The 16,023-nt window shown below is 39.0% G+C and overlaps 2 protein-coding genes across 13 annotated transcripts in view; one reads left to right on the forward strand and one right to left on the reverse strand.

Annotated features, from left to right (window-relative positions):
• Positions 1–16,023, forward strand: part of Wnk1 (WNK lysine deficient protein kinase 1) — a 154,745-nt gene that overhangs the window by 16,761 nt on the left and 121,961 nt on the right. The gene's annotated exons all lie outside the window — the stretch shown is intronic.
• On the reverse strand, positions 5,129–5,290 carry LOC108491164 (pecanex-like protein 2). Its single transcript, XM_017799806.1, has one exon. It carries the CDS (start codon positions 5,288–5,290, stop codon positions 5,129–5,131), a length of 162 nt encoding a protein of 53 aa, XP_017655295.1.

Here is a 16,023-nt window from a genome sequence, read left to right on the forward strand (position 1 = left end):
TGGCCTGAAACTAAGAGTTTACTGCTTCAGCCTTTGATTCCTGGGATTACAGGCTGTGGCTTGCTTTTGCCATTTCCTTACCCATTCAAGGTAACTTAGGTATACTTCTTTTATTTATTTTTTTAGAACATACCAAAGATATTTCAAAATATAAGAAATGTGTTTAATGAAATATGTTTAAACATATAATAATATGTTTAAAGAGAACTACCTCATAGTATTTTTTCTTTTTATATATTTTATTTATTTTTATTTTGAATATATTGCCTGCATGTATTCGTGAGTGCCCCCATGTCGTGTAATGCCACAGAGGTCAGAAGAGGGCTTCAAATTCCCCTGGAACTGGAGTTAAGAGTTCATAGCTACCATGGGATGCTGGGAATTGAACTCGGGTCCTCTGCAAGGGCATCAGTGCTCTTAACTATTGAGCCATCTCTCCAACCCCTTCATACATAGTATTTTTTCATATGAAGTAATACATACTCAGAGACATTTTAGAATCCATCCATCATTAAAAGACAGTATTGCTAATATTACTTTGAGATATTTCCCATTAGTTTCTCCCTTCTCATGATGAGTTTTATATTTAACAAATACTTTTTGGACTTTTGTGTGCCTAGTGCTGTCTTAGGTAGCAAATAGAGAAAAATCCATGTCCTTCTAGAACTGATAGTCTGAGATCATAGGTTTTAAATGTGTTTATAATTTTATATCCTGATAATTTTATAACTCATAATGTTAGTGCAGATATTTTTAACAGCTGCACAATAGTTCCTTATATGGACATAATCATAATTTATCTTAGTTCCTCCCTAATGTTATTTTCTCTACAAATATAGTCTTCACTTACTAGGGTCGTCACTGTAAAAAGAACTTTAAATTACAATTACTTATTTGGAGGGTGAGGCACACATGTGGAAGTCAGGACAACTTGTAGGAGTCTCTTCTCTCCTGCCATGTGGGTCCCAGGGATTGATCTCAGGTCATCAGGCTTGGTAGTAAGTGCCTTTACATGCCAAGCCTACTTGCCAGCCCTGAAATACCATATTTTTGCTTTACTAAAATCAGATCTATCCTGTTATATACTCACCAAATAGAGTTGGTTATTCTGTACAACTAATTCCCCCTTCCTCTTTGCATCCTGACAATTCAGGGTAGTTTGGAACCTAATCAGGAAAGGACATTCTAATCTTTCACCACCTACATTCTGGTTATTGACATATCTAAATAGATAAAGGGGAGTTAGAGCCAGGCATGGTGGCACACACCTTTAGTCCCAGCACTCGGGAGGCAAAGGCAGGTGGATCTCTGTGAGATCAGGGCCAGCCTAGTGTACATAGCGAGTGGAAGGCCAGCTGGGGCTACAGGGTCTCAAAAAGACCGAAGGGGGGAAAAAAAAAAGGTAACAGACTTTCTTGGGAGTAGGATCTTTAAAATTTTGCTTATTTTTGGTAGTACCAGGGATTAAACCCAGGGCCTCATATGCTAGGCAAGTATTCTACCACTAGGCTATATCCCCAGTTGGGGTAGTAGGATTTTTTAAAAGAATTTATCAGAGCAAGGTTCTTACCCTTATTGTTTCAACATCATCCTGCCACATTGCTGCAGATACCCTGAAAGGATGAGAGTATTGATCTTGGTTTGTTTGAATCCTGTACTATCATCCCAGCATTCACCTCTCATACTTTCTGTCCTTTCCACTGTAATAAGTTGAGCTAAACTCCCTTCTTTGGGCCTGTACTTAACCAATCAGAAGTCCTTTGAAAAGACTGACTTTTCGGGGCTGGAAAGATGGTTCAATGGTTAAGAGCACTGGTTGCTCTTGCAGAGAACCTGGGTATGATTCCCAGCACCCACATGATGCCTAAACAACCGTTTGTAACTTCAGTTTCAGGGGAATCTGACACCTTCTTCTGACTTCCAAAGATATTACACAACATGGTGCACTTACATAATGCAGGCAATATACTCATACACAAAATAAAGTATTTTTAATAAGAAAAAAATTTAAAAATTAGATTGACTTCTAATTTCTTATTCTAATCTAAAGTTATTGAAAGAGTATGGCATAGTCACATACTTGTAATCCTAGCACTTGGGAGGAGGTAATAGGACAGGTAACTTGAGGCCAGCCTGGGCTACATAGGGAAAGTCCATCTGAAAAAATAAAATAAACCCAAAAACTTTTCCAAAGCTTTAGACCACAGGGCTTGGAGTAGGAGAAAGGAATTTGTGTTTTGGTTCAGATGTCAGTATTTTGACTAAATTTCAGAAATGGAATTAATGGTTCTAAGGATATAAACAGATGCCTTCTTTGTATTTTCAGATCAGAAATACTTATATTTGTAGTCACATAAGTGAGTTTTTTTGTTTCACTGCCCGTCAATACTAATATAGCAAATGTTTCTCAATGCTTCATAATACATTTCTTCAGAACTTTCCCTCGTATACTTGATTGCTTCTTTCTTTTTTTAAGATAGGGTCTCACTATGAGCCCCAGCTGGCCTGGAACTCAACCAGGCTAGTCTTAAATTCTGAGATCTGCCTGTCTTTGCCTTCTGAGTATGGGGATTAAAGTGTGTGTGCCACCATACTCAGCCTTGATTAATAATTTTTAAATTATTGATTTTTTTGTCTCATGTTTTTTTTGCTCATTTTTAGGTACTTTCATAAGTTCCTTATATCAAAATGAGCATTTTTTTTCAAAAACATATACATAATTTAAAAATTACATTTGTCCATTCTATGTCTTTTTTTTTGGTGGTGCACACCTTTGATCCCAGCATTTGGAAGCAGAGGCAGGTAGATCTCTGTGAGTTAAAGGCCTGCCTAGTTTACAAAGTGAATTCCAGGCCAACTAGGGCTACATAGTGAGACCTTGTTTCAAAAAACAAAACACACACATATACACACACACACAGAATGATACAAAAGGAATGTAGCAGCTGGACATGGTTGCAAAAATTTGTAATCCCAGCATATGGAAGGTACAAGCCAATCATCAATTATAGTGAGTTCAAGGACAGCCTGGGCTACTTGAGACCCTCCCTGTCTCAAAAACCAAAACATGAACAAGCAAAAATCAGTAGATCTAAATGTGAATGTTAAACAGTTGGGGAAAAAAAGGGAAAGTAAGGCTGGCCAAGTGGTGGTTGCATACCTTTAATCCCAACACTCAGAAGGCAGAGGCAGGCCAGATCCCTGTGAGATAGAGGCCAGCCAGGTCTGCGTAGTGAGTTCCAGGCCAGCTACAGGGAGACCCTGTCTAAAAGAAAGAGAGAGAAATATAAGACTGGGGTGTATGTATGTTATGTGCTCAGTTGGTAGAGTTCATGCCCAGAAATCCTGTTGTGATTCTCAGTACCTAATGAACCTGCTGTAGTGGCACGTGGCTTTAATCCCAGCTCTTGGGAGGTAGAAGCAGGAGGATCAGAAGTACAGGTCATCTTCAGCTACATAGGTCAATCTGTCTATGTGCAACAAGACACAGGTGTGGATGTCAGGGAACATCTGAAGAAATTGATCCCCAACCCCCACTGTAGTAAATTTTTTAAAAATTTTACTTTAACGAGATTATTTTTTTTAATTATTTATTTTTACTTTATGTGTATGAGTGTATTGCCTGCATGTATGTATGTGCACCGGTGTTGTGCAATGCCCTTGAAGGTCAGAAGAGGGTGTCGGATTCCCAGGAACTGGAGTTAGGGACAGTTGTTAGCTGCCATATGCGTGCTGGGATTCAAACCCTGGTCTTCTGCAAGAGCAGCCAGTGCTCTTAATTGCTGAGCCATCTCTCCAGCCCCCACATGTTTTATTTTTATGGCCAAGAGAAATTAATTTCATTCTAAAAATATTTTAATATGGGTATAGCTCAGTGGTTAGAGTGTGTACTTAGCATACATAAAATCCTAGGTTTGACCCTCAGCACATACATTCTCACACACAAATAAGAAAAATGAAAGAATATGTCAGGGGCAAATAATGACTAGCAGAGATAAATTTACCTAGAGGAGCCATTTTGGAGGTTCTTAAAATACACGGTGACAATATCTGTTGTTGAAGGCTACATTTTGCTTTCTCACAGAGCTATCAAGTCCCTTAATTTTTTTAAATATAGTTTAATTCAGTTTTTTTTTTTTTTTAATTTTAACTTCCCAGACTCTGATTTTTATCTCTAGATGGTCAGTTAGGTGTTTTACATTTTCTGTAGGGCACAGGTAAAGGCACACTGGGGCTGAAAAGAATAGTAGAAAAATGACGGAAAACCTCTTGGAGCCTGAGAATGGGGGCTGTAGAAGAGTAATAGAAAAATGATAGCAAACCCCTTGGTGCTGGGAATGGGAGAGGTCCAGCGTCAAGGCCTGGGTGCCCAGGACCACATGTACCCACATAGTTGACCATCAAGGGAGGTGGGAAGTCCATTTTTGATAATCAGTCCTCCCAAGACTAGAATCTGCAAGTGACAGAAACCCCCCCTGTCCCCATCATAAGCCCAATAAAGAGGCAAAGCCACTGCCATGTGCAACCTGGGACCTGGGGAAGGGGGTTGTGGGAAATACAGCCACTCAGAGAAGGCTGAAACTGCTGCCCTACATTGGGAAGTCCTCCATCCTCCACTCTGCCCCGAAATCAGCCCACCACCAGATGAATGTAGAACCATGGCTCGCGGCCGTGACCACAGCTCCAGGCTCATGGATGGGAGTGGAGAGAACAACAGCTCCAGGCTCATGGATGGGAGTGGAGGGACCACAGCTCCAGGCTCATGGATGGGAGTGGAGGGAACAACAGCTCCAGCTCGCCAGAGGGCTCATAATTTCAACTACGTTGGTTCATACTATTTTCTTGTCTCTATCACTCTGTACACATGATTATACTTGTGTTTAAGAAAGCATTTTGGCTTCTGTGCAGCAAACAGAGCAACAGTCACTTGCCAACTTGAATTTCTCTGTGAAGGGGCATCAATATTGGAGGAAACCACTTTTGCATTTTTGCTCAAGGAGGCAGATAAATTGTTTTCTTTTTCATGATCAAGGATCTGTTTGGCTTTGTTTTGTGTCTGCTATTTTCACATCTTCCTCCATAGCCAGGAGAAACAACTGATGAGACATCATCTTATCAGAGTCATGTTTTAAGTTCTTGGGTGTAAGGTCAGGGGCAGCAGCAGCAGGAATAGCCACAGGTAGAGGTGGCAGCTGTTCCTGAACTTGCTGTGCTCAGGGACATGGTACCAGCTGCCAGTGAGCACAGCCCACACGTCCTGCTGGGGCAGCTGCAGGACCTGGGATGCCATGCCTGCATGCCCAGGAGTTGGTTCTTTTCTTTCTACCATGTGGGTTCTGGGGATCAAACTCAGGTCATCAGGCTTTATACCCACTGAGCTATCTTGGCAGCCCATCTGAAAATATTTTTCAATGCTGTTTTCTGAATTTTATTTTTATTTGTAATTATGTGTATGTGCATGCGACATGTGGGTATGTGCAAGTGAGTCTGGGTATCTGCAGAGGCCAAAGGTTTTATTGGATGCCCTGGAGCCAGAGGTACAGGCAACTGTGAGCCATCTGAATCAAACCCCAGACTTCTACTAGAGTAGAAGATGCTCTTAACTGCTGAGCCATCTCTCCATTCCCAATGCTATTTGTTTTGTTTTTATTGTTTTTTGTGGTGCTGGGGATCAATACAGGTTTTTGCACGTTAGGCAAATGTTCTACTACTGAGATATACCTTTACTCCTATTACTCTTTATTACTATCAGTTTATGTTTTTGAGGTTAAGGTCTTAGTTATGTTGCTTAGGCTAGACTTGCCATGCTATGGCACCTGTAAATGCAAAGATTAGGTGCCAATAGCACAGCGCTCTTAAGTCATTAATTTATATAGTTATTTAATTCTGATTTTTTTTGGTCTTTTTGACACAGGGTCTCCCTGTAGCCCCAGCTGTCCTGGAACTCACTATGTAGACCAGGCTGGCCTTGAACTCACAGAGATCCACCTGCCTCTGCCTCCTGATTGCTGGGATTAGAGGCGTGTGCCACCACACCCGGTTTAATTCTGATTTTTAAAAATCTTTTTCATTGACATCTAGTGAATCTTCTAAAGTTAGTAAGTTTTCTGCTTTTTAAAAATAATGTTTTTTTGGCACATGCCTTTAATCCCAGCACTCAGGAGGCAGAGGTAGGTGGATCTCTGTGAGTTCAAGGCCAGCTGAGGCTACTGGGAGACCCTGTCTCAAAAAAAAAAAAAAGAAAAAAAAAAGTGTTTTAAAACAGGATCTCCTTGTAGCCCCAGCTGCCCTGGAACTCACTGTTCCATCTCACAGTCCCGTCTGCCTCTGCCTCCCCAGTGCTGGGATTAAAGGCTTGTGCCACCCTGCCCAGCCCATCTGGCTTTAAAAAAATATTAGTTTTGAGGATCTGAATTCCTGTCAGCAGGTTTGCACAGCAAGTGCTTTTACCTGCTGAGCGGTCTCACTGTATATTCTCATTTAATAGTTATGACATATCTAAGTAGTCAATGTCATTTTAGAGATAAAGAGACTGAAATATAATTTGCCAAGACCACAACCAGCAAATAGTAGAAGTTGGTGATAGTTGAGCCCAGATCTTTTTGGTTACATTTTTTTTCCACTCTCATTTTAAAGGTTGATCATGCTTCTCTTAACTTTACAGCAATTACCTTGTTAGTGTACATTAAAACTACTAGTTGAACTTGTTTGTGGACTAAAGATCAACATGATAAATTTTCAGTGTTTAATCTGGAGTTTGATTTGGCATCCTAAATATGTGTCGTTAAAATTAGGTCTCACTGTCTGCTTTTCATGACATTTTTAGTTGGGCTGCACTTTGGGAGATAAGTCACATTGTATGGTTTTCCAAGGACTTGCAAGAGGTAGTAAAAGAAAAAATGAGGATCTGTAAGTGAGAATGTGAAATATAGACAATTAAGCCAGAACACTGAGTCCTAATTATTGTGTAATGTTTATAAAAGACCTAGTCACACAGAGTTGGGTATTCAGAAATGTTAAAGATAAGATTGTACTAAATTATCTACTGGACCCTTATAACTATTCTTGATTATGTGCATTTGGCATCTCATTCCAGAATGGAATGTAGTGTTACTTTTAGTTACTTGGACTCTAACTCAGTGGTAAGAGTGCTTGCTTAGCATGCATGAGATTCAATCCCCAGTAGTTAGATTTTTTTTTTTAAATGATAGTTGCTAATCTCATTTGATAAACCAGTCTGCATCGTGGGGTTTTTTACCTAGTTCAAGAATCTGATTTGTTTCTTTGTGAGAGATAAAATAATTTTGTCAGTCAGGTGCTTATATTACTTTGTATTAATAGTGGCTTGCTAGAATCTTGAACTAGAGCTAAGTATAGGTAAGTAAGAGTGATTCATACATTAATTGTAGCACATGTACCACTCTAGTGAAGCATGTTAATAATAGAGGAGGCTGTGTGTTCTCAGGATCAAGGGGAAGGCTTCATACCTTCCTCTCAGGTTGACTGAATTTATAACAAATCCAAAGCAACAATGTCTTTGAGAAATGATTTCTAGAAATCAAAAGGAAATACCCATTGTGGGAACACTCATCATTAGAGCTTAGGATTGTGAATGACTTACTAGAAGAGATACTAATATGGGATATGACTCTGTGCGTGCGTGCGTGCGTGTGTGTGTGTGTGTGTGTGTGTGTGTGTGTGTGTGTGTGTGTGTTCCTGGGAATTGAACCCCAGGACTTTGTGCATAGTAGGCAAGTTCTCTGTCACTGATCTGCTGCCCACGAGTCATACATTTTTAAAGAAAATATTTTTGTTTGTTGTGTTTGAGACAGTGCCTTGTAGTAGAGGTTGGCCTTGAATGTCTAATCTTCCTTCCTTAACTTCCCAGATGCTGGGATTAGAGGTATGTGCCTGGCCCTTAAGAAGATTTATCAGAGTGTGGAAAAAAAGTGAAAGATTTGAAGAAAAAACTCTAGGTACATTTTTGTAAACTCTAGAACAAAAATTTTTAATTCTGAATAATACTTTTAGCAATCTAGTAGCACAAGTATTTACTTTCTGATATCATGGTGAATACCAATAGACATCATGAGGTCTGGGGGTGAAGTAAGATTGTAAAGATACTAACAAAATATGGTATTACTAGGAAATACAAAATACATACCTGAGTATCTTAGAACTGAGGGTTAAAACAGTAAAGGGGAATTAGTGTTTGGGGAATAAAAATTTGCAGGGTTTATTTTTTGGAGGGGAGCTTGCCATGTGTCCCAGGCTACTCTCAAAGTTGTCATCCTCCTGCCTCAGCCTCCAGAGTGCTAAAATTGCAAGCATGTGCCACTATGTTCAACTTAGTTGTATTTTTGAGTAGATGTGAACTTTGGCAGCTCTTATATTTGATATGCAAGTAAATTTTGTATTCATATTTAGAATTGTGTTAGGAAGGTAACTTAGGTATGTTATTGTGAGTTTAATATAAACACACACTTTTAAAGATGGGTTTGTTTATTTATTTATTTATTTTTATATGTATAAGTGTTTTGCCTGTGTACCTGGTGTGTATGCAGTGTCCATAGAGGCCAGAAATGTGATGGAGCTGCCATGTAGGTGTTGGGAATCAAACCTGGGTCCTTTGCAAAGCAACAGCAAGTGCTCTTAATCACCAAGCTATCTCTCTGACCCACATGCACACTTAATAAATACCTTTCTCCTTAATTTTCTAAAATTCACACAGCCCTTTTGTGAATTGACTGGACTATGGATTAAAAATAGTGTAGCTAAGAAAATGTTTTGGTGCTGGGGGTGGTGATGTACACCTTTAATCCCAACAGATGGAAGCAGGCAGACCTCTATGAGTTCAAGGCCAGCCTGGTTTATATATCGAGTTTTAGTGAGATCCTGCCTCAAAAAACCCCAAAGTTTAAAAAATTAAAATGTCTTGGGTTGGCAAGATGGCTCAGTGTGGGAAAAGGTGCTCATGGCACAATCTGGCATCCTGAGTTCCATTCCTAGAACCCACATCAAAGTGGAAGGAGAGAACTGACTCCACAAAATTGTCTTCTGATCTACACATGCACACTGGTATATACTCTCACATGAGCACCATGCATGTACTCGCGCGCGTGCGCACACACACACACACCACACTCTAATGATAACAAATACACATTTTTAAAAATGTCTATGATATATGTATATTGCAAGTTTGAGACATGTAAGACATTTTGTCTCTTTGGATGCAAAGGACTCAGAACCCAAGTCCTTTTCTCTTGCTTTTTTGAAATTTATATATTTCACTAGTTGACTGGTCATCCTAAGACAGTATCTCTGCCATTCTTGATACTGAGCATTCTCCTAGATTTGGAATTTTGTTGATAATCATTGATAGAACGACTTAATGAACAGTTAATGTTCTTTATAGAACTAATTGGAAATATTTTGGAGGGGTCCTTTTGCATGTAATGTTATGTTTACTATGAATATTACTAAAGACATAGTAATACATCCTTGCTCTTACAGTAATATGATAATCCATCCTTCGTCCTTTATAAAGAGGTAATCTTTTTTTATATTTTATTTATTATTTTTATGTGTATGTGTGCATTGCCTACATGTATGTAAGTGCACCCGTGTTGTGCAATGCCCATGGAGGTCAGAAGAGGCTCTCAGATCCCCTGGGACTGGAGTTAACGGACAGTTCTTAGCTGCCATATGGGTGCTAGGATTTGAACCTAGGTCTTCTGCAAGAACAACCAGTTTTCTTAACCACTGGGTCATCTCTCCAGCCCCAAGATAATCTTTTTCTAATTCAATTTTATGTATTGATTTGGCTCTTTGAGACAATCCCACTATGGAACCAGTGTTGGCCTTGAAATCACTGTAGTTTAGGCAGGCCTCAAACTCATGCCTCCCTAGTGCTGATGTTGCAGGTGTTATATGACCTGCCTTAAATTCAATTTTAACTTCAATCTTTGTATGTTTCTTTTTACTGATTCAGTTATTACTGAAGATTTATTAGGTAATGAAAAGGAGGAATTTTATAGGTGCTTCTAAAGTTTTACTCTTTTGAATGAAACCTTTTATATTTTAATAGTGAAGTATAATACAAATCACAAAATTGTAGAATGATTCAGTTAAGTTTTGTAGTATTTTGCTTCTAAATTTAAGCAATATAGAAAGGAAATTTTCAGTTATATTATGACCATGGCTATGCATTCCTAAACAAGTGTGTTGCATTCCTCAATGTAGTGTGTTGCATGCACTACTGAGCATAATGTGAAAAGAAAAGTGCCATAAAAAGCTAAGTACCAAGTAACTAACCAGAAAAAGCTTTTTAATGGGATGACTGGCATGGTCATTAATCTGGTATACTAGTACTTTGGAAAGTGGTCACATGTAGTAGGATACAATTTGCTTTAGTTATTAGAAACCAAAATAAGAGACTCAGAATTCCCATTTAAATGCTAAAGTGGTTTTCTATAGCCTAATCTTGATTCTAATGCAAACTATAGAAGAATGATTCACAATTAAGTCAAGTGAATGGTAGTAGAGTTGAAAGAGCCAATCAACTTTAGGTCTTTACCTTAAATATACTTCATATTCTTTCATAATCAAGAAGAAATTTTGCTTTGATTCAATCTTATTTCTGCAGTTCTTCCAATTATTTGAATTTATAGTATGGTTTACTGTAGGTAGATGATTTTGTAGTAGGATTTTAACTTTTATAACTGCGAACCAGTACATGCATATGTAAAAAGCCTGAAGTTTCACAAAATATTTTTCGTACTAATGCAGAGCTATATTTTCTGTTCCATTTCATAAAGTGGGGGGAGGGACTTTATAACATACTCTGAAAAGCATTTCTTTCTTAGTATAAAACAAAAACCAAACCTTTTTGTTTTCTGTTTTTCCAGGTAGGGTATTGATATGTAAGTCAGGCTGGTCTTGAATTTTTTTTTTCTTTGCCTGCTTCTAACTTTTTAATTAATTATTTTTCTCGATTCCAGAATTTTATACAATGTACTCTAATCATATTCAGACTTCCTCCCCTTTTAAATTTTTTATTCTTTTAAGTGCTGAATATTGAATCCAAGGCCTTACATTTGCTAAGCAAATACTCTGCCATTAAGCTATTATCACCAATTTCTTTTTAGTTTTATTTAGATACAGGGTCTCATTGAATTTTCCAAATTGGCTTTGAACTTACTAGGTGATAGCCCAGGCAGGCCTTGAATTTGCAATTTTCATGCCTCAGTCTCTGGAATAGCTACCTCAACACATGATTCTTTTGCCTTAGCCTGAAGCCAGATCCTTTTTTTTTTTTTTTTAAATTAATTAAGCAAATTGTAAGTATTTGCTACAAAATGAAAATATAGTGGATATATGAATTTTATTTTCTGCCATGGCTAATTATAACCAAGCTCTGTAAAATGTTCATTCTTAGAAACAGGTGATTATATATTTTTCCTAACAGCTGAAGTTAGGTACATGCAAAGTTCTTTTTTCCTGTTTTTGTTTTCTCAAGTATAGAAATAAAGTTAATTTTCAGTATTGGTCTTAACGTTTTGCAGCCTTGCTGAATTATTAGCTCTAGGAGTATTTGGAGATTTCTTGGATATTTTTGTTCTTGTTGTGTTTTGTTACTTTATAAACAGTCTCATATAGCTCAGGCTGAACTTGAACTCACTATGTACCTAAATCTGGTGTTAATTTCCTGAGCCTATTGCTTCCTGATTACTGGAATTACAGGTGTGTGCTATCATGCTCAACTAGAGTGTTTTTTTTCCTCTTTCCACAAAACAATAAATCTCCCCATACCCTAGTTCCCAGTTAACCTTGCTTAAACCTCCAGGACAATGTTAAATACAAGTAGCTAAAGCAGACATCCCTAACTTAGCCTTTTATTTTTATTTTGAGAGAAGCATGTTGTCAGCTGTGGGGTGATGGTGGTGGAGCAGTGGCATGTTTCTTAGGTGCCTATTATCACACTGAAGAAGTTTCTTTTTCTGAGTTTATTGTATGCTTTTATCATAAAGTATTATTGAATTTTATTTAATTATTTTTCTTTATTAAGACAATGACAGTATCTTTGTACTTATGTGTTATATTTGTGGAACCAATCTTGTACTCCTAAGAAAACTTCTTTATGGGCATGAGAAAGAATTCTATTTTTTTACTAGATTGGGTTTTCTTGTATTTTTCCCCCCACCTTGTTACTGAGGATAGAACCTTGTTGGTAAAGATTTTTGTGATAGTGAGATACTGTTCTTTAGCCTCCTGCTACCGATGCTTCCTCCTTCCTCTTCCTCCCCCTCTTCCTCCTCCTCCGCTCCCTCTTTCTCCTTGATTTTTGTTTTATGTGTATGAGTGTTTTGCATGTATGCATATGCACCACATGCATATCTGATGCCTTCAGAGACCAGAAGAGGGCCTTGGATCCCCTGGACCTGGAGTTATAGGCAGTTACAACCTTCCACCTGGGTGCTGGGAACTGAATACCAAGTCCTATTACCTTCAGAACCATCTCACCAGACCTCTTTCCTCTTTTTTTTGGTCTTTTTGAGACATGGTCTCCCTGTAGCCCCAGCTGGCCTGGAACTCACTATGTAGACCAGGCTGGCCTTAAACTCACAGAGATCCTCCTGCCTCAGCCTCCTGAGTGCTGGGACTAAAGGTGTGCACCACCATGCCCAGCTTCTTTCCTCTTTTTTTTTTTATAATCTGATTGTGATATTAGGTTAAAACTTGGTCTCAGAATTCTCTTGGTTTTTTAGAAGAATTTATGAAGAGTTTATGTTAATTCTTAAGTTGTTTGGTAGAATTAATCAGTGAATCCATCCAGACCTGGAATTTTCATTATGAAAGATTCTAATTTAATATTTTTACTTGTTAATAGGTCCATTTTGATTTTTTAAATTGTTGAGTCAGTTTTTATAATTTGTGCCTGCATTAGTTACTTTTCTGTTTCTGTGACAAACACCGTGACCAAAGCTACTTATAGGAGGAGGAGTTTATTGAGCTTACAGTTCCCAAGGGATAAGAGTCCATGATGACATAGGAGGTATGGCTGGAAGCAGGTGGAGCAGAAAGCCAGGAGCTCACATCTTCAAGTAGGAAGCAGAGAGAGAACTGGAAATGAGACATGGCTATAAATTCTGAACACCCACCTTCAGTGATATTCTTCCAGCAAGGCTGTACCTCCTAAACCTCCCAAAACAGCACCATCAACTAGGAATAAAGCGTTTAAATACTTGGGCCTGTGGGGGGCATTCTCATTCAAACCACTACAGTGTCTTTCTAGGTATTTTTTTCCATTTCCATTGGTTGCCATATTGTTTTTCATCCTAGCTGTTTATAAGCTATTTAAATCAAGTCATATTAGTGATACTGTTACTAGTTTTGTCTATTTGTGTGAGGGTACATGACGTGCCACAGTGCATGTATAGAGGTAAGGGAACAATTTGCAATAGTTTGTTTTCTTTCCACCACGTGGGTTCTTCTCTTTGAACCACATTTATCAATTTATTTGTGTTTGCCTCTCTCTCTCTCTCTCTCTCTCTCTCTCTCTCTCTCTCTCTCTCTCTCTCTTATGCTCTCATATGCTTGCCACAGCACAAATGTGGAGATCAGAGGACAACCCCTAGCAGTCTGTTTTCTCCTACTGTGTGAGTCCTAGGGATGAAAACTGAGGTCATCAAGTTTGGCAGCAAGTGCCATTACCTGCTGAACCATCCTCCTACGTGCCCCCCCCCCCCATTTTAAAACAATCTCAATCTGTGTAGGATTTTTTAAATTACACTTTTCTTCCTTATCCAGGTATCGGGCTGGGGAGGTAGAATAACTCAGTGTATAAAAGCCAGGTGTGCTGGGGTGGTAGATGTCTTCTGGGAGTTGCCAGTTGGCAAGAATAGGCTTCTCTCTTTTCATTTTGGATTTTCTTTTTGGCTTTACCTTTTCTTCATGATTCACTGTTTGGGGTTGGTAAATAGATGCTTGTAGATAACATTTTTCTGCATAGAAAAATATTTTAATTCTTGGATAATTTCCACTTCATTTTTCTCTTTTTCCGGGGAGTACATTATTTGTGTGTTGGAAGTACGTACTCTTCAAAAATAGATTTCCTCCAACTTCTTTTGGTTTTTCAAGATGGTCTTTGCTGGGGCTGGGGAGATGGCTCAGTGGTTAAGAACACTGGTTGTTCTTGCAGAAGACCGGGTTCAAATCCTGGCACCCATATGGCAGCTAACAACGTCCATAACTCCAGTCCCAGGGGATCCCACAGCCTCTTCTGACCTCCGTGGACATTGCACAACACGGGTGCACTTACCTACATCCAGGCAATACAGGCATACACATAAAAATAATAAACCTGAAAAAAAAAAAAGATAGTCTTTGCTATGTAGTTCAGGCTGGACAGAACTCCCTGTCACCTGCCTCATCCTCTTAAATGTTAGGATCACATTATGAACCATCTCTAAGGGCTCAGACTCCTTCCTCTTTTGATCTTTTCGTTTTTTGAAGCAGGGTCTTCCTGTAGCCCCAGCTGGCTGGAATTCACTATATAGACAGTCTGGACTTAAACTGATAAGAGATCTGCCTGCCTCTGCCTACTGAGTACTGGGACTAAAGGCGAGTGCCACCACACCCAGCTTGTAAATCAGTGCTTTATCATGCATAATGAAACCCAATACAGACACACACACACACACACACACACACACACACACACACACACACACACACTCAGAGAGAGAGTGAATGAATGAGAATGAGGTTTGTGGTGTTTTTGTTTTATTTTGTTTTGAAAGAGGGTCTCACTATGTAGCCCTGGCTGACCCAGAACTCACTATGTAATCCAGGTTGGCCTCAAACTGACAGATTGCTCTGCTTTTGCCTCCCAAATACTGGGATAAAAGGGGTGTGCCACCATACCTAGCAACACATCCTGTTTTTGTATACTAAATTTGTCTTGAATTCAATCATTTCTGTTATATTGGCCTCTCTTTGGTGACCATTCCCATTTTAAAAAGAGAAGGAAGAAAGTTGGAAACTTTCCTCCCATGTGTGCCATTTGTTGAAGTACTACTTTTCCCTTCTATTATAAGCAAGACTTGTCATTTCCTCATCCATCTTCACATTCTCTGGTTCTCTTCTCATCTTTACGGCTTTAGAAAGTTGAAGTATACATGCACACACCCATGTTCATACCCCCATAAACACCCCCAACAACCACCATCTTCAGATTTATGGGAATGGCTAGGTATTGTTTGCTACTGTAAGTCATTTAGTGAAAATAGTTAGTATTAGTCACTTTTCTGTTGCTGTGATAAAAACACTGATCCAAGCAGTTTATAGAAGGAAGAGTTTATTTGAGCTTATGATTCCAGGGGAATTACAGTCCGTCATGGCAGGGAGGCATGATGGCTGGAGGTGGCTGGAGCAGGAGCAGCAGAAGCTAAGCTCTCACATTAGCACACAGGCACAGGAAGCAAGAGAGCAGCTGGAGATCGGCAAGGCTTAAGGACTCCCTAAGCCCACCCCCAGTGACATGCTTCCTCCAGGATAGCCATACCTTCTAAAACCTCCTAAAACAGCACCATTACCTGAGGACACAATGACCAAACACTTGGAGCTTATGGGGGACATTTTCATTCAAACCACCACATTCCACCCCCTGGCCCCTATAGGCTCATGATCATATAAAATGGCAAAATGCATTTAGTCCAACTTTAAACTTCCCCATAGTCATTATCAGTCTCAATACTATTCAAAAGTCCACAGTCCAAAATGGACTCAGGTAAATCATCTGGGGACAAAAATGTCCAAATACTTGGAGCCTATGGGGGACATTTTCATTCAAACCACCACATAGTTTTTAATTTTCAAATAGAAATAGTTCTTTTTGTGGTTCAGATATTTTATGTATCAGTTACAGTTTATCATTACCTTAAAGCTTTCTGTAAACCAAGTTTTAGATAGTATGGAATCTTATGTGGGTTTTTTTCCTCAACAAAGATGGGTGCAGAG

The sequence above is a fragment of the Nannospalax galili genome, unplaced genomic scaffold, assembly GCF_000622305.1.
Source record: "Nannospalax galili isolate Female #2095 unplaced genomic scaffold, S.galili_v1.0 scaffold199, whole genome shotgun sequence".
Taxonomy (NCBI): Eukaryota; Metazoa; Chordata; class Mammalia; order Rodentia; family Spalacidae; genus Nannospalax; species Nannospalax galili.